Source organism: Magnolia sinica, chromosome 13, assembly GCF_029962835.1.
Source record: "Magnolia sinica isolate HGM2019 chromosome 13, MsV1, whole genome shotgun sequence".
NCBI classification, from domain to species: Eukaryota; Viridiplantae; Streptophyta; class Magnoliopsida; order Magnoliales; family Magnoliaceae; genus Magnolia; species Magnolia sinica.
In genome coordinates, this window is record NC_080585.1 from 41,745,778 (window position 1) to 41,768,121 (window position 22,344).

A 22,344-nucleotide genomic window follows, 5' to 3' on the forward strand; every position below is an offset into this window, starting at 1 on the left:
GATTGATTTTATCTAAACTTATGTGACATTATCAACAAATTGGATTGTAAATAAACACTGCAGAAACATTAAGGTGAGCCCTAAGATGGTCAATCACCACCGTTTCTTATGGTATGATCCATCTGATAATTCGATGTGCTTCATTTTTTGGATAATGCCATAAAATGATCTGAAAATGTGGATGGACGGTGTGGATACATAATACATCAATCAAGGTGGGCCCGCACGGGGTCTCACCTAATCTGCTGCAGGCAGAAGCTAGGTTGGACCCGCCACGATGTCTTTGAGAAATCCACTCCGTCCATTCATTTCGCAGTTGATTTTAAGATATGAGACTAAAAATTAGGCGGATTCATAGCTCAAGTGAGTCATATGAGAGGAAACAGTGGAGATTCAATTACTACCATTAAAACATTTATATGGCACCAAAGTTTTGTATAATGCTTAGTTATTTATAATTTCACTTCATCCGATTTGTAAGGTCTAACATATAAACATAAGGTGAAGCTCAGCTAAAGTTTTAACAGAAGGCATTTCTTTCCCTCTCTTGTGTGTGACTTGAGTTTTCGATCTCTCATTTTTGCTCACGTGTCCTAAAATGATCATGCTAGATGAATGAATTGGGTGGATCTGTCACAAGCATCATGGTGGGCCCACCTAGCATCCCAGCATTAAAAACTTTTTGTGACCCATAAATGTTTTGTATTAAGCGGATACAGGTGTTTTCAAGTCTTTACTATTGGATGGCAAAAAAATGTTAAGATAGATTCTAAGAAAATTTTAATGATAAGGGTTCAATGACCACTTATTTTTGTGTTGTGGTCCTCTTAAGATTTGTATTACTTCATTTTTCAGTCATGATATAAAATGAGTTTTCATAACAGATGGGCCGCGTAGATATACCATGAATACATTAAGATGCCCACATAGCTGGATCCAGGAAGTATACAACGAATTCATCAACATGCCCACGTAGCTGGATCCAGGAAGCTGTTCTAGACCGCGCGTATGCATGCATTCCCTACTATTTCCTGTGGTCTGGTCCACTTGAGATTTGGATCTATTTCATTTTTGGGCTTACGCCCTAAAATGATTCAGAGAAACAGATGAAGGGATGGGATAAAACACGTACATGACAGTGGACCCACAGAGATCGGTCGGCCTGCAGTCAATCCCGTCCTGTTCTGCCTCTGTCACAACTCAGGATTCAAGCATCCGTGGCCTCCCACAGGGGCCACGTGCGCAATTATCTAATGATCTGATCCGTCCATGTTGGGGAATCTGTTCTACTCGAACCAGCATATGAAACTTTCACTCAGCATATGATTGTCACCATCACCGTCTATGAATAAATGGAAACGTATGAGAAGAAAATTTCAATGGCTGTCATCTACAGTTGAGCATGATGGTCACTGTGGTTTATGTATTCCATCCAATCCATTCATCTGATGCGAATCACCATGACAAAGGGACGTTCCGAAAATAATTCTTATGAAACTCAGATTAGCCACATCGGGTTTTATACAGGATTTTACACAGTTTCCTATAGTGAGGCCCACATGACTTTCAGATGGGTGTGATATTCTGGGTCAAGGCCAGATTTTAGTCAGAAAACCTGATGGACGGTGTGAATCTTTTACAAATCAAGTCATTTCCCCCACAGAAGCAACAGGCACGCCCCTGTGTGTGCACAATCTCCCCAGCATATGCCTTGTCCATGAACCAGGGGAACCAAACTAGCCTAACAGCGGGTGGAAGCGGATTGGCTGGTGTACCACACATTAGCTACGATCCTCGAGCTCCGAGCGTTGTACGAACTGTTCAAAGGAGACCAAAGTTACATGGCCCCACAGTGATGTATTTATTATATCCACACCGTCATTCTATTTTTGAGATCATTTTAGAGCATTATCCAAAAAATGAATCCTATCCAAAAATTATATGGCAAACACTACAAATAGCAGCGGAGATAATAATTTTCACTGTTAAACAATTCGTAGGGCCCACAATAACGTTTATATTTCATTCAATCTTTACATAAGGTCACAAAGACCTGAATTAAGAGGAAAATTAAATTTCATATTGATGTAAAATTTTCGTGACTCAAAAGAGGCTTCAATGGTAGACGTTCAATCCTCCACTGCTTTTTGCAGTGTAGCCTACTTTATAGTTAGATCATGTCTTAAGTTTTTGTCTCAAGCCTTAAGATGAGTTCGCCAAATGGATAGACGGTTTGGATATAACACATACCTCCTGATTAGACCTAGCTATATAACTGATGCCAGGTACACTAAAGGCCACAAAAGTTTTCGATCATGCTAATATTTGCGTGTCTTTGTTATCTTTTGAACAGGTTGGATTTCAAAAAAACATCACGGTGGACCTTAGAGAGGTTTCAACGGTGGGCATCAATCTTCCCGCTGTTGTCTATGGTGCGGTCCACTAAAGCTTTGGATCTGCCTCATTATGTGGATCATACCTTAAAATAATATCACCAAATTGATGGACGCTGTAGATACAACACATATATCATAGCGGGGTCCACATAACTTAGTGACGTCATTTCAGTAGCGAGTCTCGATGCTCAACCTGCCAGTATATAATCCGCATTCCAGCGGGTATGCCTACTAGGGAAGCGGATTGGCTGGTGTACTCGCACCACGGACCTTGGTGTGTGTTCGCGTTACCAAGTTCTGTGGCCTCACCATGAGGTATGTGTTATATCCAAACTGTCCGCCGTTTGATGAGATTGTTGTAAGGCTTGAGCCCAAAAATAAAACAAATCCAAATTTCCAGTGGACCACACTACATAAAGCAGCAAGGGATTGAACATCTACCATTGAAACCTTATTAGGGGTTACAAAAGTTTTGGATCAATCTAATATGTACTTTTGTGTGACCTTATAAACAGATTGGATGGAAAATAAATATTTTAGTGGGCATTTTAGTTTAAACAAACACTGCCATGCTATTTTAGTTTTTTAAAAAAAATAAAAAAACACGGCACATGGTTCAGTGATCCAAATCCATGATATTGTGTCTCAATTTGAGAGGCTGGGGTGAAGAGAAAGGTCAGAGCTCACTACATATATCTTCATTGGATCTGACAAAAAACCCTTGCAACTTTTCCCAGAGGCATCACAAAAATGTCTGGACTGCTTATTATATAAACTGAAAATCCTAACTCTATGTATGTAGTGCCCGCAGGCTCTAAAGAAGAAAATAATAATAATAATAAATAAATTAATTAAATTAGAAAAGAAAGAGATACATCTGTTGCAACCAACAGCCCACAACTCCAAACATCTCTGGAACAGGACAGCTGAACCTCTGCTCTGGCCAACACAAATGATAAGAGCCCACAAATTAGCAAGAAGCCACACGACCAAGCGCAGAGAACCCCTCCTACGAATCTGCCAGCCTGTCCCAACTCAACCAGAGAACATTCTGAAAGACCACTCGTCTAGGAAAGAAGGAAACCAGCCCATGAAAATGAGATAATCTGAACAGAGCCAGCCCAAGAAACACTGAATAGCACTGTCCCTGGCATCTTGAGCATTAGATATCGAGATTGTTTTTAATAGTTCTATAATACATAAACGATTAATCAGAATGAGATGAACTCGTTTTTAACCCAAACAGGTAGTAGGATTAAGAAAGCACAATGTATGCCAGCAAACTCAAACAGGCACATTTCTTTTCATTTCCTTTTCAATACAAAATTCAAACAAATGAAAGCAAGTTTTATTGAAGAAAAGTGACAAAGCCCAGTATGGAAGAATCCACCATTCACATGGTTGCAGCAGAGAAGATGGGAATCCTTGGCCAGGTTCTCATTATTTTTCAAATTCAAAATCTTGTCTCTTTGAAAAAAGGAAGCAAATTAGACTTGATTCCAGCTTCTTCCCACTCCAAACCATCCCACCATTGTTTCGCACCTCGGATCTCCTTTAGATGATTATCCGCGCTTTGGAGACCAGGTGGGAGCTCCTTTAGCTTTGGGCAATGATGCACCTCCAACTTCTCCAAGGAAGGGAAAGCCAATGCAAGATTACAAATGCTTATTAATTCAGGTAGGTTATCAAGAGCCAGACTTTTGAACCATCTTAGACATGCCTCCCCCATAGGAATCCCAACGCCACTTGTACCTATTACTTCTTCTAGTCCTTTGCTGTCCCATATCTTGATTTCTTCAAGATTTTGAAGTTGTAGAATCCATGTAACATTCTTCAACTTGTTGCAATCACGAATAATTATGTTGCGAAGGTTTTGGATGCATCCCCCAACTCGAATTATATTCAAGTTAACGAGTCGCGAAAGAATGAGCTGCTCTAAGCTTGAAAGAGAATGATAATCTTCTTTCTTAACATCTGAACCAATCATAATCTCTTCCATCTCTTTGCAATACAGAATTTTAAGACTTCTAAGTCTCCCCATCGCACTGAAGCTCGAGGTTTTCATTCCTTTGCAGCCTTGTACGGTTAGAGCCCGCGTCACCTTCGGAAGCTTGTGAGAATCAAGGAACCTTTTAAGAGCAGATACAGTTTTTATGGTGATTTCAAGATGGCTCAAGTATTTCAAGCCTTCCATCTCTGTTAAAGAAAACCAACCACTCCCTTCTCTTACTTCCCAATAACGGAAGCTATTCAACATCTTCAGCACTTTCAACCTAGAAAGTCTTGATATTGCCTCACTGCGGATTCTGACAAGATCAGCACACTGCTCCAAATCCAGATGCTTCAGCTTCACGAGACAACCCATCTCTTCAGGCAAATTTGTGATCCGTGTATTAGAAAGATTGAGATATTTCAACTCAACCAAGTTACCTATCTCAGGTGGGATTTCTTTTATTTGATTATTTGACAAATCCAACACTCTTAGATTAGGCATGAATTGAAAAAATTCATTGGCGATCTTTGCCAAACCCTTATTGTTTTGGAGTATCAAGGTTAAGAGGTTAGGGCAGCTAGGTGTCTCTGTTATTTCTTCGATTGTGTTTTCCATTAGAGATATCCTGTCTGCCTCCATCCACCTCTCAACAGGTGGTGCTTCCCTCAATCCAACTCCTGCTTTCACCAGAAACTTGTTTTTCTTCTTCCCACATTCAGAAGATATCCATAAAGCCAGGTCGCGTACCACATCATGCATCTTCACCTCTGTTTTCTCATCAGAACCACTCTCCAACAAGCATGCTAACTGTAGTGTTCCAATGAGATCATAGCCCTTGTTATGAGCTTCATCAAGATCATCATCCCACCCATCTAAGAATCCTTCCCCAATCCAGTAATCTATAATGCTTTCTTTGTTAATGGAGTAGTCCTCCGGAAACAGCGAACAGTAAAGGAAGCAAGATTTGGTCACGTCGTCACAAAGATTATCATAACTGAATTTTAGACGGAAAAGGAGTTCATCTTCCACACCTGATATATCAGATAGTGACATTCTCAGAGCTGTTATTGCATGCTTCCACTCCTCTGGTGTCTTCTTGCTCGCCATGGCCCGCCCAATTGTGATAAGCGCAAGGGGTAGACCATCACACTCTTTTGCAACAAGCTCAGCAAGGACTGGAATCTCTCGATGAGAATTCATGGCATCTTCACCAACCTTCCCTCGAAATAGATCCCATGCTTCCTTCCACGCAAGGCATTTGATTTTGATCTTCTTGTCAGCTTCCATGTCGCTACAAACTTTCTCATCTCGTGTGGTGAAAACAACCTTGCTCTTGTTTTGGCTGCTTGGATGAGGAATTCCAACCACCTTCAGATCCAGCCGCTGCCATATATCATCCAGTAATAGCAAGAATTTCTTTTCCCTCAAGGCACTATAAATATCTTGAGCCCATGTGTCATTGCTTTCATTCTCTGGCCAATTCAAACCCAACCACTTGCCAATATCCCTCTGAATCTTTCGCAAATTTAATTCTTTAGACACGACCACCCAAATCACGACATGAAAATCACCTGTTCTTTTTAAATATTCGTTGTTGATCTCTTCCAGGAGAGTCGTCTTGCCGACTCCTCCCATTCCATATATTCCAATAACTCTCGTTTTGTCTTCTCTAAGAGAACATAGAGCTTCATTCAAGGTAGACTCCATCCCCAGAGCTGATGTGCTAGGCTGCTCTATAACAGGGTTGGGAAGCGGCGTCTCTGCCACTACATCCAGGGAACCATCTTTTCCTTTAGTGATTAAATCAGCTACATCTGTCAGCTTCTTCGCCACCCTCTTGCCCAGCTTGTAGGCCGACCAACAATTCGGATGGCAATTCCCAAAACACCTCATCATCTGCTGAAAGGCTTCTTCCATCTCATTCACTTCACCTTCGGTGGCGTCTACTCTTTGTAGCCACCATTGCATATGGTCCGTGCATTTAAGAAGCTGCTGTTCGGCAACATCAACCTTTCTCTTCATGTCATTCCTTATGGATTTCAATTCGCCCATGGCATTCTTCAGGGAGTCGATGTCTTCTCGGAGGTTGATGATGTAACATTTGCGTGGAGTGGTGGGACCCCACAAGCAAGAAACAATCTCAATGACTGAGCTGATGAAATCCATGGTAGGAAGCGTAGATGAGGAGAGGAGAGGAGAAGTGAAGAGGTGTAAATGAACTCTCGTGCTCAAGGCAAATGATTGAGTGCATCTCGTCTGTGTTGAAGGCACAGGAAAATTCAGCGCCGTCGCTTCTCGTTCGTCCACGTCACCGCTGATCACACCCGATAACAAAACAGGGCCATTATCTTTTAAAGTGTGTAACTTCTATGGCCCATCATGATTTATTTGTTATATCCATACGGTACATCAATTTTCACAGATCATTCTAAAGAATGAACCCAAAAATGAGGCATATCCAAACCTTAAGTGGACCACGCCAAAGAAAGAACTTGAGATTGAACTACTACCGTTGAAACCTTATTGTTTTTAGCACAGATCTACTGTTGTGGGCCTCTATCTCATTTGATGATTGCAATCTATACCATGTGCAATTTAAATGGTAATGCGCTATTACAGAATGTGTTGCACGAGGTTCCTAGAACTACGGTGACCTTTTGTCCAAGGCAGGTAATGTCTATCTATGCCATCCAATTCTCAGATGAGGGGAGTGGCACATCATGAATTTTCTGTAGCATGGAGCAGTTTCCTGAGCTTATCACTGGGAGGGAGCTGGTTGATCTCCCCTTCGAGAGATCGTTTCAGATTTCAGACAAAAGTTGGCCTGTGGAACACACCACATTTCCATTTCTAACTGTTTGTGGCTTCACCATTCATCAGACCATGTGTGTCAATCAGACACAAGTGCAAGATCCAAGCTGTCCACCAATTGAGTACCAGCTTGCAAATGTCCTATCCTAACATTCATGCTGCTCTATTCTTGTTGACCATAACATTTGAAATAGGGAAATTTAGCAACTTTTTTTTTCTGCCCATCCATTTCTCTGTATCTTGAACTCATGTCAATTTGCCATATGTGGTGGCATGAAGGAGCTTGGGTTGTACACACATTTGGGATTAGAAAAACCCTGTTAGCAGAAGTACTAGTTATTAACCTGCATTGAGCTATCTATTTTTTGCTGTCTCTCTTCATCACTAGAGTAATTCTATCCTTAAAAGAGTATTGAAATCCTTGTCATGCTATTTGGGTTCCCTTTTTGCAGGTGCAAGCTGGTCTTTCTGCACTTGAAGATGCAATGGAGGCAGGATATGAAGATTTCAAGGTAATCAACCCAATTTCTCAAAATCTACATTTTTTTAATCGTAAGATTGATGCCAGCAGAATGTTTTCCTTCAAACAAAAGGTTGGCTAATCCCATATGCTTGTAAAAGGCAGCCCAACATGCATCTTCATTGTTTATAGTCAATGCCACCAATGGTTACAAATGCCTTAGCCTACCAACGGGCTAAGGCTGTATGTACATCTCCTCATGTGAGGCTCAAGAGCCCAAAAATTAGGCATATCCAAGACTGAGGTGGACCACACTATAGGAAACAGTAGTAATGGGAATGCTCATTGTTGAAACCTTATAGGGCCCATCGTGATGTTCATATGCCATCCAAACCATCCATAAGGTCATTCCCCTTCATCAAAACAAATTCAAGGTATTGACAACAGACATTCCTGTTAACAGCATTATTGATTTTTAAATTTATTTTTTTTAATGAAAAGTGAATCTTTCTTTTTATTGAAATTTCAGTTATAGAAAATTTCTAGGAATCTCTGAGGAGAAATGTGGCAACTCTCCTGAGTTTGTATTCATAATGTGACTTTCCTATTTTTATTCTATTTGTCTATTTTTGCATTGATTCATTTTCTTTGTTGATGGAAAATACATCCAGTTTCTTGAAGTAGTTCGACTCGAAGGACATGCCATCACCCAAAAAGAAGCTGTTCTGTTAAGAGATATCCATCTCCCTTAGGTATTTGCTACTTCTTTTTCAACTAAATTGAACTATGGTTTGTACTGGTTTTTCTTTTACTTTTTAAAAAATAAAAAATAAAAATGCTAGGAAGTGATACGTCGGCCAGTCCCAAGCCCAGGTAAGGGAGGACTGATGGCAAGTGGGTAACTGCTGTGAACTGCACAAGTGGAGATGCTTCTCCGGATTGTCATTGTGTACTGAAACTCCATATATCTTGGGTGACAAACACCCTTTCTGGAAATGGACAGTCAAGTAAGTACCATGTCACATGCATTGGAGAGTACCTCTGCAATATTTTGATTCATGGTAATGTCACTCTATGTGTATGTGGGAAATGTTCCTATAAGGTCAAGCTTGACACCACGAGTCAGTGGTGAAAATAGGCCCAACTGGAACTTGTCAGCCCCTAAAATGGGCGAGTCATGACTTATTCATCAATGGAATGAGCTGATCCGAGATGGCCTGTCAAAGACCATGATTTTCTTAGAGTAGAAAAATGCACTAGCAAAGATTTGAGTTTTATGATATCTTACCAGCTTATTGTTTTGACAGGCTTATAATCCTTTGCTGGATATTCACATTTTTTTTTCTTTCTTTTCTTTTTGGTACTAAGAGAATAAAATTGTGTTTTCAGGTTTGCCAGCGACACATGTACGGCTGGGATTGTAGGCGAAAATAGTCGTTGGTGATAGTTTGAAAAATCAACTTCTCTTTTGATAGTTGGAAATTAATGTATGCATGGCTGTTTGAGAGGATATGTCCACTATGACACAATGAGTGCACTGTCATTATCTTTTAGCCACTTTCTATACAACGCACCATACTGAATTTTGAATTACAATTTGTGCTGCTATAGTTTCTATTTTCAGTATGGTGTAGGAGGACAGACGAGCTTGTTGATGGCTAGGTTTTCATGTTCATTTGGCTAGGTTTTGGAAGCCTTTGGAGTAGACCCCATCAAGGGGTTTACAGATTTTCAGGTATTGGATTAAGTTGCAGTCTACTTTGTAATTACCGTGACTCTATTCGTCATTTTTAAACTAAGAAATTTGGGTTCTTGATGGTTTAGCTAGAGCTTCATTCTGGATCTCGTCTTTATTATGTTTATACAGGTGGTGGAAAATGCAAAATTCTAGGCAAAAACGGTATGGATTTTTTGAAAAAGTAAATCTGGTCTTTTTTTGATGGCCAAAGAGAGTTCTATATTACAACGGTCCTTTTAACTATATACCTATTTTCATTTTTTTGCCGACATTGTTGTAGGAGGCAGTCATGATACGATTGGATATAAGTGAATATATGGAGCGGCAAAGAAAGTAGTTGGCAAGATTAAAGTGGAAGGTTAGTTTTCAATGGTATAAACCTAATTTCATGATGTTTGGTGCAACCAACTGCACCCTAAGCTACTCTTATTTTCATTGATACAGAAATTGTGAGTAATAGTCTATCTTAAATCAGACGTTAAAAGGTCCTAAGCCTTCTTAGAACATCTCAAGTCAGGTTTATGTTTGTATGAATCCCGACTTTTGAGTTTTGGAACATCTAAAGTTTGAAATTCTCATTACAGAAAAGTGTAAAAAGAGATAGGTCTTAGTTTTAAAGAGTTAGATCTTGTTTGATTGGTCCAAACAACAAGAACAGTTTCCTAAGGGCCTGTTGGATGCAAACTCCGAAGGGGCTTTTGAGGCCTAAACCCCTTTTTGATCCAAACAAAGTTGATGTTGTGCATTTAGATGTACTTTGTAGACCCTTGTCTCTTCTCCTGCTCAACAAAAATATGGTCTGGAACTGTTATTGTCCCAATCACATTCACCGTCGGTCTTTGTAAATATGGCTACAGTTTATGATATGCAAAAGGCACACTTGCACATCTCTTGCTCGGGTGTGATATTGTTTATAATTGCAGTGTTGAGGCCTAACTGTGTGTTGAAACATTTCTAATACATACGGAGGGATTTTTTTTAGCTCCCTAAGATTTGAGTCGGCTTCATTTTTGGATTTACATATATCACTTGTGAGCCCCACAGTTAGGGCTCCCATCGACTAAATGCGCTTTCTAAGAGCATTCATATTTTTCAGTTGTCCAATAACAATCTGACAGGTCCAATCACATCCCATTTTTCAGTGTAAGTTTTAGATCGTGTTCACATGCATTTCTACTAGCAGTCATATTTTTCAGTGCCTCTATCAATTAACTCTCTTTTCTTTTTTTCTTTTTTTTTTTTCTTTTCCTTTTTTTAGAAGAGTAAGACAAGGTGTTCTTGTCCAGAGTACGATCAACCTCCTATAAATATCCATCCATCGTTAAGTTTGTAGCAGACCATTAGCAACAACAGCCATGGCCATACAAAAATCTCTCTTGCTTTTCTTCTTTTAATATTAGAATTTCTTTCTTCCAATGCCTTTACAACAGCAGCAGCATCCACACTCGGAGAAGCAGAGGCTCTCTTGGAATGGAAAGCTAGCATCTTCTCACCACAAGCTCTCCATTCATGGTCACTTCCAGCTGCTAATGCTAGTGCCACCACAATCACTCCATGCAAATGGTATGGGATCTCCTGCAACGGCCTTCGAAGCATAATAGAGATAAGCCTACCAAGTGCAGGCTTGCAAGGTAAGCTTGATAACTTGAGCTTCTCCTCATTTCCAAACCTCTTCCGTCTCAATCTCAGTGACAACCCACTCACTAGAACCATCCTAGCTGATATTAGCACTCTTTCCAAACTCGTCTCCCTCATTATCTCCATGAATAATCTCTTTGGAGTTCAACCTCTTTCATCGGCTAACCTTTCTCACCTTTCAGAGCTCGACATCTCGTCTAATGAAATAACTAGGCCTATTCCTCCGTCTTTAGGTAACTTAACCAGGCTAACAATCCTCTACCTCTATAACAATCAAATTTTTCTGGTTCAATTCCTGCACAATTAGGAAATCTCAAGAATTTGGTTCAGTTGTCATTGTTAATAACAATCTGATAGGTCCTATCCCTTCTACTTTAGGTAATTTGAGAAACCTTACACTTTTGTACCTCTACAAAAATCAAATTTCTGGTTCAATTCCTGCACAATTAGGAAATCTCGAGAATTTGATTTTGTACTTGGTACTATTGTATTGAAAGGTAGTTCTAAGAAATCTGTGTATCTATCAATTTTGAGAATAGGATTCTTATTAAAAAAATCGTGTGCATTATTTTTTGAATGACTATCAGGTGTAAGATTCAAAAAAATAAAATAAAATCTACCAATATATATTTTTTATTCACAGATATTTTAACGACGGACCAAATCCGTCGCTAATTTCTAAAAAAGTTGAAAATAAACGACAGATTTGGGTCCGTCGCTAATATTAACGACGGACCTCATCCGTCGCTAATAATTTTAACGACATATAATGTGGTTTTTTTTTCAAATTTTAGTGGCAGATTTTTTATTTTTGCAATAGACCTTATCCGTGGCAGAATAAACAATGGATTTTATTCGTCGAAAGAGAAAAAAAGGACCTAGTAAATAGCGACGGGCGAAAATCCGTCGTTTATTTGGTTTTACGATGGATTTGGTCTATCGCAAATCTACAATTTTGGCGTAGTGTTGGCTGGTGTATCATGCACCGCCAACCTAGATGGCGTAGTAACTGTAGTGCGAAGATGATCACTGATGCTCCTCAAGCTCTGAGTTATAAAGGAGATCAAAGTTACATGATGTATTTATTACATCCAAACCGTTCATCTATTTGGAGAGATCATTCTATATCTTGATCTAAAAAATTGAGTCATATCCAAAGCTAAAGTGGACCACACCACAAATAGTAGTGGGGACAATGGCTATCACCGTTAAAACATTTTTAGGGCCCTCCATAAATTTTATTTTCTATCTAATCTGTTCATAAGGTCACACATACCTAGATGAAGAGAAAAAACAAATATCATATTGATCCAAAATTTATGTGACTCCCAAAAGGGTTTTAATGATAGACGTTCAATACCCCACTGCTTTTTACAGTGTGGTCCACTTGATATTTAGATCTATCTTAATTTTAGGCTTAAGCCCTAAGACGAGCTCTCCAAGTGGACTGTACAATGGATACCTCATGATGTGACCCACATAACTTGGTGAGTCAATGCACCAGCCAAGTCGGTGGTGTTAGGTAAACCAGCCAATCCACTTCCCTCCGGACTTGCGTTCCCATGCGATCTCCTGGAAGCGGATTGGCTGGTGTACTACACACCAGCTATATAGTTGGTGTGAGTATGTGTCGTGCGAAGACAAGCGCGGACGCTCCTAGCTTCGGGCTGTACAAAAAATGCAAAGGAGATCAAAGTTAAATGGGCCAATAATGATGTATTTATTATATACAATGTTCATCCATTTTTTTGAGATCATTTTATAGCATTAGAAAAAAAAATGAATCATATATATCCAAAGCTCATCTTGACCACACCATAAATAGTAGTAGGGATAATGATTTTCACTGTTAGAAAATTCATAGGGCCCACCATAACATTGATTTTCCATCTAATCTTTTCAGTAGTTCACAAAGACCTTGATGAAGAGTAAAAACAAATTTCATATTGATCCAAAGCTTCTATGACCCCAAAAGGGTTTCAATGGTAGACATTGAATCCTCCACTGCTTGTTATAGTGTGGTCCACTCAAACTTTATATCTTTATTATTTTTCGGCTTAAGCCTTAATATGAGCTCTCAAAATGGATGGACGGTTTGGATATAACACATACCTCATGATGGGACCCACAAAACTTAGTTACATGAATACACCAGCTATATATCTAGTGTGTGGTACACCAGCCAATCCGCTTCCCAATCTCCTTTCCATCAGCACATGAAATGAATGATGAAGACTATCTGAATGTCTCAGAGTGGTAACGGATTTGCTAGTGTACCACACACCATCGATCTAGCTGGTGTGTTTATGTCAGCAAGTTCCCATGGGTCCCATCATGAGTTATGTGTTATATCCAACCCGTTCATCCATTTTTAGAGCTCATCATAAGGCTTGAGCCAAAAAAAAAAAAAGACAGATCTAAAGATTTAAGTGACCACACTACAAAAAGCAGGGGGGATGTCTACCATTAAAACCCTTTTGGGGGTCATAGAAGTTTTGGATCAATATGATATTCGTTTTTCCTCTTCATCTAGGTCTTTATGACCTTATGAACAGATTGGATGGAAAACAAATGTTATGGTGGGCCCTACAAATTTTTTAATGGTGAAAAGTATTATCCCTGCTGCTATTTGTGGTGTGGTCCATTTAAGCTTTGGATATTTTTTTGGCTCATGCTCTAAAATGATTCAAAACATATGGAGGAACAGTTTGGATATTATAAATACATCATTTTGTACCCCATTTAACTTTGATATACTTTGAACCATTCGTACAACTTGAGCTCGAGGAGCATCAGTGCTCGTATTCACATGACACGTACCCACACTAGCCATATTGTTGGTGTGCGGTACACCAGCCAATCTACTTCCTAGTGGGGAGAGTGGATTATGTGCGGCCACAACCCTACCTAAGACGGTGCAGCCCTTATTGTGGGGCGCGCCTTGATTCATATATTCTATATTGACGCCGTCCATCTGTTTTGATATATCATTTGAGAGCATTAAACAAAAAATGAAGGGAATCTAATTCTCAAGTGGACCATACTATAGGAAACAGTCTTGATTGAATGCCCTATCATTAAAAACTTCATAGGGCCCACCGTAATGTTTTCATAATGTTTATTTTCCATCCAAATTGTTGATCAGGTCACATAAACATGATAAATTAGCATCGTTCCTATCTTCATGCAGAGATGTTCATGTGTCCTCATGCAATGACATTCATCCAATCGATGAAGCAGCTAAAACGTTGGTGGAGGGCAGTACTGCCATTTGGAAACGGTCAGGGTCAAACAATAATATCTACAGTCAATCAAGGATAAAACGGACTTTTGGGTAGTTAACAGTTGAATCTGCTAAGTATCCATTATTGTAAGCGGCTGCATGACCTATATGAAATAGTTAAGGGAGTTCTGAAAAATAATTTAGAAGCAGACAGTTTACAATCCATAGATAAAAAGGTAGACAGCTCAATGGAAAAATCCCTTTAAAATATTATTAAGATAGCCCACTGACATGTTTTTAAAAGTTTTTCAAACCAAATTGTCCTTATCCTTGGATCAACAGTGGTAGGATTTTGTATCTAGTCCCAAGAAAGTGATATGGACGAGATTTGTTATTGGGTCTACTGAAAATTAGATCTAATTGTTCATTTTCTTTGTAGCCCTTTATTTATATAGGAATATGCTAACTTTTCGCTGGCACGATCTCTATGTGACCCATAATTAAAACTTGATAACATATAACAGTGTTTGTTCGATATGAACTATTTTCCTATAATGTGGTCCATGTGACTGACGGATGTTGATCATGCTTACAATTATGGCCTTCCATGAAATTTCAAGGTTAATGGATTGAGTAGATTCCATACATGCAATGGTGGACCCCATATACCATATATGAACACCCTTAAAAATTTTCTTGTAGTGTAGTCCATATAAGAAATTTTTTACGGTAGGAGTTCAATCACCATTATTTCTTCTGGTGTAGTCCATTTAAGCCTTTGGTCTGCCTCCTTTTGTGGCTCATGCTCTAAATTGTTTTGTGAAGATATATAGATGGCATGGATAAATTATATACATCATAATCCATAACTCAAGTGGTAGACTGAGTGAAAGATACCTCGTTTCAACACTGAGGTCTTTGTATTAATTCCCCAGTGGGGGTGGCTAACAGTGAAGTGTGAACTGATTGTGGGTGTACTGACCAGCTAATAATACACACACACACACACACACACACACACACACACACATATCACAATGACCTACAACTACTAATAGCAATAGTTAGAGGTGTACACGAACTGAGCTAGCTCGGTTAGCTCACTTGACTCGACTTGAAAAAGCTTGATTCGATTTTATTCTATTTGAAGCTGAGTTCGAGCCTAGTCGAGCTGAGTTTTTGAGATCAAAATGAGTTCGAGCTAGCCCCAGCTCGACTTGACTCAGATCGAACCTGGCTCGAATCGAACTCGGATCGAACTAGTTCGGTGACTCAATTACTTTGATATTAATGCTGCTCACCAAGTGTTTGATGAAATGACTCAATGAAGTGTGGATGGTGGCAAGGAAGGTATGTATATGAAACCAATACCCTTTTTTTCTTGATTTTTATGTTTCTTAGAAGGTGTTTGATAAAATACTTATAAAACCATTGTTGTTGTCTTAAATACAGTGAGATTTTGAAGGTGCAGTCTAGGTGTTTTTGAAAATGTTGCACAGGTGAACTCAGCTCGATCTTTGCTTGAAATGGCCCGAGCTGTTGACCGAACCGAGCCGAGCCGAGTTCGAGCTGAGGTCAGAAAGTGGCCGAGCCGAGTCGAGCTAAGGCTAGCTTGACTCAGTTTGACTCGATGTACACCCCTAACAATTGTGGGTGGTTGATCATTGCTAATTACTTATTTGTGGTGGTGTCTACCTTACCTATGGATATCACTCATTCTTTGGTCATAGAAAACAGTGAGATTGAAAACCTACCATCGAAAACTTCTCGAGGAACATAAATTTTTTTGATGTAATTTATTCTTTGGCCCATAGCATTAAATTAAATTCTGGATCCAATGGATGGAATAGACCTTTGACACATATCCCATGGTGGGTCCCATAACTCTTAACACATGACAATCTCAACCCTTAACACATACTCGAGGGCGTCCTTGTAGTGTTAATGGTCAGGGTCGAGGTTGTCATGGTGATGATGTCATGCATTCGAGGTTGCCAATGGTTAAGGGTCCAGGTTATCATGTATTAACAGTTGAAGTTGTCATGTGTTAACCTAGACCCTTAACACATGACAACATAAACATTTGACAAATGACAACCATGACCCAAGCCCTTAACACATGATAACCTACACCCTTAACACATAATAATTTATACCTTTAACACATGAAAGTTGAGACTTTTAACATATGACATCCCAGATCTAAATCCTTAACACATGATAACCTAGACCTTTAACATAGACGACCCGGACCCTTAACACATGACAATCAATTCAACCAAGGCAATACATTATAAAATTCAAATTCTATATCCTTCATTGTCTTCCACATGATAACTACAATTATCCTTATCTACATAAAATCCTTCTGGCAATCACTTCTCCCCACAACAACAACAACTACAACCATCCATCTATATCCATAACCAAAAGTAGCTTCTATCTCTAAGAAAATATTATTATACAAAAAATAAAATAAAAAAATATATATAATTTATTCCACGTATCAATGGCTTCTATATCTAAGGAATGTGATTGTCGGAGTAAAAACAACACTTTTTTTTAAGGCTTTAAAAGTTATCGGCGGTGCCCAGATGATGGAGAAGTTGATGGCGTTGAATGTATCCTAGAAAATGTAGTCAAAAGGGGTGGTGGTGAGTCTCTAAAAAATATGTTTGGAAATAAAGAAGAAGCTTCAAGAAAACAACGAAGAAAGAAGAAAAGAATCTACATACGGACACTAGGTTCCAAAGAAAGGGCATTTTTGTTTACTAATTCTCCAAAATTTGATTAGAAATCCAAGTAGGATATATATTTGAGAGCTCAGATTTTTTAGGCTTTTAGCAATAACCCAAGGCTAGTAGGGTCAAAATCCATTATTATTATGAGTGAAATGATTTATTTTTGCCTCTTTTTTTTCTTCTTCTTCCTACTCGTGTACAAGAGAGGCACATGTAAAGATTAGCCAAAGTATTTTGTGGGATCAGATAAGGGTGGAACAGAGAATTTACTTAGATTCTGACCATTGGATTGGTGATCCTCAAAATGGATGGTTGCAATGAAAATAGTCAACAATTTTCGTTAGTTACATTTTAGATCATCAACGGCTATGCCCACCTACAGAGAGCTCAACAATTTGAACTATCTAGATTGATTTTTATGTGTGTCACATGCGCATTAGCTATATGCTTGTGTATCCCACATCCTTGTGGGCGTGGCTTTGGTGGATCAACTTAGGTGGATGGATCCGTGAATGTGGGGCCACCTTGATATATGTGCTTACATCCAAGTCGTTCATCTGTTTTGATAGCTCATTTTAGCACTTGATCCCTAAAATTAAACAGATTCAAATCTTAAGTGGACCACAACACAGGAAGCAGTAGTGATTGACAAACTTCTTGTGGGCCACAAAAGTTTTGGATCAAGCTTATATTTGTATGGTCCCTTTACCCAGGTCTTTATGACCATATCAACAGATTGGATGGAAAGTAAACATTCTGATGGCCCCAAGAAGTTTTTAATGGTGAGTATTTAATCACTATTGTTTCCTATGATGTGGTCCACCTGAGATTTGGTTTTGCTTCATTCTTGGAATCATGCCTTAAAATGAGCTGTCAAAATGGAGGGGTGGCACGGATATCATGAAGAACATACATCATGGTGGGCCCCACCATCATGAATCCACCTGCCCCATCATTGTGCATTGTCAACTTGTTTGATAACTCTACAGTAGCATTGAAATCTTTGGAAGCTTGTATGATGAATAATCAGGACCGTCCACATGCAGGCCTCTGCCTTGAATGGCCCACGAATTTTTTTTTTAAAAAAAAACCTAAAGGAAGATGCCATCCTTACTATCCGAAGTAGATATTACTTATTTACCGTTTACCTTGTCCTGTTGTATCACATCATTTCCCATCTTTCAATGGGCACAGGGATGGATAGGCAGTGTAACATCTCGTCCAACAGGTACAGGGTCCTGGGGCGTCCACGTAGGATTTTCCGCAGGACCGATCATTTAAACCGTGCGCAGTGAGGTACCACAAGCAAATCAACCTAAGATTAGCCCATTAGAATAAACCAGACGGGTCATGACAGGACCCAGTGCGGGCCGTCAAGCCAGATGGCTCGTTTGCACTTAGCAACAGCCCGTATGGGCTACATCGTGACGCAGGAAGGTCAGAAAATTCTAAAAAATGAAGGGAACCATAAATCTCACTGGGCTTGTGGACCATCGTCGACAATGGACCCAGTGGACACCTAGAAGTGGGATCTGGCACTGACCAAATACACCCCACCAATGCCAGGACCGGAATCTGGCGCTTGCAATGAAACTGATGTACCAGGCTATCCAACCGTCGGATCTCTTCTACATTTACGTTGGAGGTCTAATGAATTTTCCTACACCCGTCCACAAACTCTGAGACCCGATCGTGGAACGGTGACCATCAATCACAAATCGGACCCGTACAACCAAACTCCAGATCCGATCGTCCCCAAATTTTGCATGGCCCTTCATCGGGCCATGGAGCTGCTATTCTATGAATTTCATAACCAGAGGGCTACCGGAACCACTCCAATCACCAGAATGGACCCTATAGGGCCGTTTAAAGATCAGAACCGTTGACTCAAACCCCACAACCGTTCATCCGTTTGTTCTCAAATTTTACACGGGCCCTAATCGGGCCATAGGGCACCTACCCACCAAATTTGGTACCCAAAGGAGTGTTAGGGTTACCCCAACTCCAAAAGTGAGTCCTAGTAGGTTATTTTGGGAATTTGAGGAAACTTACGGCCAAAGGGCTCAAGTCTAGGGAATAAACCATAACTCTCATAACACTCTCTCATTTGCTACAACCACCAAGAGAGAAAGAGAGTGAAGCAGCTAAGAGGAGAAGATAGTGTGAGAGGAGGAGATTCAAGGTGGACCCTAGATCGAAGTGGGGCCTAAGGGAGTCAACCCTTCCAACTCCTTACCTCTCTTGTAAGGAGAAACTCTTCTCCTTAACCTCAACAACCATTCGTGGGTTGCCTAGGTAAGATTTTTCACCTGTTCTTCTTGAAATTCATGTAGTAAGATGGGATTGGCTTGGAATTCTAACATGCAAGAGCTTGTTTTAGGGATTCCGGCCGATCGACCCGAAAGCCCTCTTCCCTAGGGCATTTTTCGAATCTCCAACGAACCATAGGTGCGGACTATTATTCTTAGGTGGCCTAGCACCAATTTTAGTGTGAAATTAATGATTTTTGATTACTTGAATGTCATATTTGGAGAATCTAGAGAAACCTTAGGAATTGTAGGTTTGTTGAAATAGTATGGAATTGTTGGTTTGACTCTTATAATGATTGTTCTTGCCTCTCACATGATTTGGTGTATAGATGATTACATGTTCATGCCTTGTTGATTTTTCCATGTGTTGTTGCTTCATAGGATGTATGATTATTACCTTTATACATCGGAGTTCTCAAGATGGAGGAAGTGTTTAACTTCCTCACAAACTCACCCTATCACATGCATTTTGTTCTTGATAATATTTGCTTACTTGCGAGAATATCCATTTTTGTATGGTTGAGATGCCTGTGAATATGATATTTTTATGCTTGTGATGACTTGGATAGTTGACATGTTATGGATTCCCTCACCCTCTTGGGTTGGTCAGGAACTTGAGTGACGATAGTCCCATCGGTAGGACTACGCTATGGTCGGACTCGTGGGTTTGGGCGGGTGTGTTCGGGTGGCTGTAGTTCGACTACATGGGTCCCTTGTGCCCGATGTCACTCGCCTCACGCTCGTCCGACTCGTGCGGTCTAGCCTACTGACTGACCAACCTTGATTGTTAACCCTGTTTGCTCACACATGTAGGAACTTGGAACACCCTACAACCGTGGTAGCCCATCAATAACCCACTTGAAATTGGTCCATAGCATCGTGAGCCGGGCATGGTGGAATGGGACACTGTGTACGAGTTGTTGGCCTATACTGGGGTATCGTGCCTCCCCGTAGTGACCGCAATCGATCCCTTTCCTTCGGCACTCCTCATGTGCTTGGAGTCGGGGATGAGGAACCCGACAGGATCACGGACCCCACCGTGGGGTCTCGACCTCACATGTTGGGGGATCTTTGCCTCGCAACTAGTTTAGGGCGTTAATATGTGGGGTATACCAGACTCCCCAATCTGTTGGATAAATGGACCTAAATAATAACTCGGCTAACACGATCGCACTGCATCGCACTAGTTAGGGTGGTGACTCAGCAGTCGAGGTCGCAATGAGGGAGTGTTGTCATACGCGATCGTTAGATGGAGTCGCTCGAGGGAGCGTTGTGGTGAGGGCATACATCATATCATCCTGCATGCATGCGCATTAACAAGACTAGATAGATGATTGTGATTGAATGCTTTTCATTAAGATTATATTACAATTGATGCCTGTGATAACTTGAGACTAATAGCACCCACTGAGTTGATCACTTACTCCCACTCTGAGACGGTGTTTTAAAACACCAACCAGACCTGTTCATAGATGCAGGCGACCCAGGGCTGGAGGAGCCTGGTGAGGCGAGCCTCGACGAGGAGGACGAGCTATCTTATTTTCAGTTGATGGACGGCTCTCCATCGGCTTGATGGGCAGGATCGGGATTGCTGGGTTGTGGGCTCAACCGTATTATTTTTTGGACATAGTATTCTTTTGTTGTTTAGTTGGGCAACGCTTTGTGTAACCCGTTTATATTTTGGACCTGTATATATGATAGATCTCTTTCATCTTAGTAGACTTGTGTGGTTATGTTCGTGTTCCAGAAAATTCCAGGCTGCGCAATTAAACCGGATTAAATGCTCATTAATGAAAATCAGTTATAAGTGAATCTCGAGAACTCGGGAGTTGAGCGCATGTGCGACCCTCGGATTCCAGGGCGTTACAGGCAGACTTGACTGCAAACAAGTGGGTGTGGCCTTGACCGTTGGGCCCACGCATCTAAGCCATCCGATTTTCCAATGAGACAAAAAAATAAAGGTGATACAAACTTCGGGTGAACGACACAATAGGAAATAGTGATAGTGCAAAGCCCCTGAATTAAAATCTTTCTAGGGTCCAGTGTAATGTTTGTGTGACCATCCAACTATTGAAAAGGTTAGACAAACCTCAATAAAGGGAAAAAATCAACTTCATCTGAAACTTGTAGTCATTAATGGTTTTTAATGGTCAATCACCTTTGTTTCCTTTGATGTGGTCCCCCTTGAACTTGTAACTTATTTATTTTTGGGATGATGCCTTGAAATAAGCTAGAAAAATGTATGAGTCACATGGATATACAATACATACATCTAAGTAGGCCCCATAGTCAGGCCACACCCACATCTCTGGTTTGCTCAATGGACCACAGGATGACAGCCATAAGAAAAAGATGACAGTACAATAATTCAAGTGAAAAATTGATACTCTCATGGATTTGATATTTCATGCTCATGCACATATATGGTACATGTGTTTGCCCATTGGGATGCTTTCTAGGTAGTAGGTAAACATGATCGAGTAAGATCAATCGTCTATTCAACCACTTGCACAATATTTTAAAACGGCCAGGTGATAGTAATTGAATTCAACATATAAACGTAAACTTGAATTATAGTTAAGGTTTAATGGTTACTTGATTACCACTATAAATTATACTATTGAATGTAAATAACAAGTAAAAGTAAAGCGTTACACTACGGAATGTAATTGATTGTCAAAATTAAAAGGGTTACACTAAGGAATGTAAGTGATAGATAATTGAAAGATAAATTTGGTTTGATTTAGTTGGTATGAGACAATTTTCTTTGATTAATTCCTTTACTATTTATAAGATTAACCCGACCATTTGGATGTTCTAATGGTTACTATAACTATTTCAGTACTACTTAATCATCTATTCTTCTAAAATTGCCATCCATCCTGTAATCACTTCAACACGATCACTTTTCACTCGACCACTTAGTGGATGATGTGGCATTACTTGATGCGATCCGACTGTATTACTATATAATCTTCTTCATATATCCTAAAAATCTTCAAATATACCACACAAATCCATCCTGATCACATGCA

General features: G+C 40.0%; 1 protein-coding gene and 1 long non-coding RNA gene across 6 annotated transcripts; one reads left to right on the forward strand and one right to left on the reverse strand.

The window, feature by feature from the left end:
• Positions 1 to 2,999: 2,999 nt before the first annotated feature.
• Positions 3,000 to 6,650, reverse strand: LOC131223658 (disease resistance protein RPS5-like). The gene has a single exon (XM_058219116.1). It carries the CDS (start codon positions 6,553 to 6,555, stop codon positions 3,850 to 3,852), a length of 2,706 nt encoding a protein of 901 aa, XP_058075099.1. The 5' UTR covers positions 6,556 to 6,650; the 3' UTR covers positions 3,000 to 3,849.
• A 278-nt stretch (positions 6,651 to 6,928) lies between these two features.
• LOC131223659 (uncharacterized) lies at positions 6,929 to 11,320 on the forward strand. Of its 5 annotated transcripts, none has more exons than XR_009160614.1 (9): positions 6,929 to 7,712; positions 8,023 to 8,094; positions 8,332 to 8,412; positions 8,507 to 8,667; positions 9,285 to 9,395; positions 9,528 to 9,560; positions 9,679 to 9,756; positions 10,657 to 10,718; positions 10,829 to 11,320. It is a non-coding gene; the product is annotated as an uncharacterized LOC131223659 (long non-coding RNA). The 5 variants fall into 5 exon arrangements; XR_009160611.1 differs by lacking the exon at positions 8,023 to 8,094 and having other exon boundaries at positions 6,929 to 7,059; positions 7,653 to 7,712; XR_009160612.1 differs by lacking the exons at positions 8,023 to 8,094; positions 8,507 to 8,667 and adding an exon at positions 9,050 to 9,100 and having other exon boundaries at positions 6,929 to 7,059; positions 7,653 to 7,712.
• Positions 11,321 to 22,344: the final 11,024 nt, after the last annotated feature.

What these genes read in the sequence shown, in the direction of transcription:
- LOC131223658 (XM_058219116.1), bottom strand. Translation starts at nt 6,555, where the DNA reads ATGGATTTCATCAGCTCAGTCATTGAGATTGTTTCTTGCTTGTGGGGT.